At 39.8% G+C, this 738-nt stretch overlaps 1 protein-coding gene across 2 annotated transcripts in view; it reads right to left on the bottom strand.

The window, feature by feature from the left end:
• Positions 1-738, bottom strand: part of igf2bp1 (insulin-like growth factor 2 mRNA binding protein 1) — a 41,502-nt gene that overhangs the window by 1,611 nt on the left and 39,153 nt on the right. For both annotated transcript variants that reach the window (XM_016523895.1, XM_016523896.1), the window contains exon 13: positions 130-261. In XM_016523895.1, coding sequence (XP_016379381.1) covers positions 130-261 — 132 coding nt within the window. The remainder of the gene's footprint in view (positions 1-129; positions 262-738) is intronic.

Here is a 738-nt window from a genome sequence, read left to right on the forward strand (position 1 = left end):
ATATATATATATAGTGACAGTGAAGACATTTATAATGTTAAAAAATAACTTTCCTATTCCATTCTAAGAGTCTTTTATCAAATGTACATGGAACATTTTTCAGCCATATGTTAATGATGTACGACTTACGGTTTTCCCGCCTTTTCCGATGACCCTTCCTGCTGCTGCAGCTGCTACTTTGATGTGTGTCTCCAACTTCACTTCCTCTTTGGGGCCAAAGAAGTTCTCCTCCTTCAGCTTACCGTATATTCTGCCTTGAGCCTAAAGCACACAGGGCTTCTTAAATGACTTGGGTCTTCCTGACAGCACACTCCGCTCAAATATTTTCTGAAATTAGTTCGCAAAACAACCGCAGTAAAGATGGTTTGCGGTTTGATATTCAGATTTCTTTTGGCTATAAATACGCAGCGCGCTGTCATAGACATGCAAATAATACCGAATATCATTCTCCATGATTTGTGAATTCAGGTGATGCTGTCCTTCGGGCCGAAATCAGGGTTTTTTTTCGTAGCGACTCTAAATTTTATAATGCCTATAGCTCCAAAAGTTGGACTCTTAGAGGAATGAAACCGGTGTCATCTTCACCAGCTTGATCTGTGAATTGTTTCACAGCAAAGCTCTTGTCCGTAAACCCCTTGGTAAGTCCGCTAGTAAGGAATGTGAAAGAAAGGCGTTCTTCATGTTTAACGTCTATTACCAATAAACACGCAGACTGCTGGAATACAAAAACATTGTTTT

Source organism: Sinocyclocheilus rhinocerous, unplaced genomic scaffold (genome assembly GCF_001515625.1).
Source record: "Sinocyclocheilus rhinocerous isolate Xijiao unplaced genomic scaffold, SAMN03320098_v1.1 scaffold3377, whole genome shotgun sequence".
NCBI lineage: Eukaryota > Metazoa > Chordata > Actinopteri > Cypriniformes > Cyprinidae > Sinocyclocheilus > Sinocyclocheilus rhinocerous.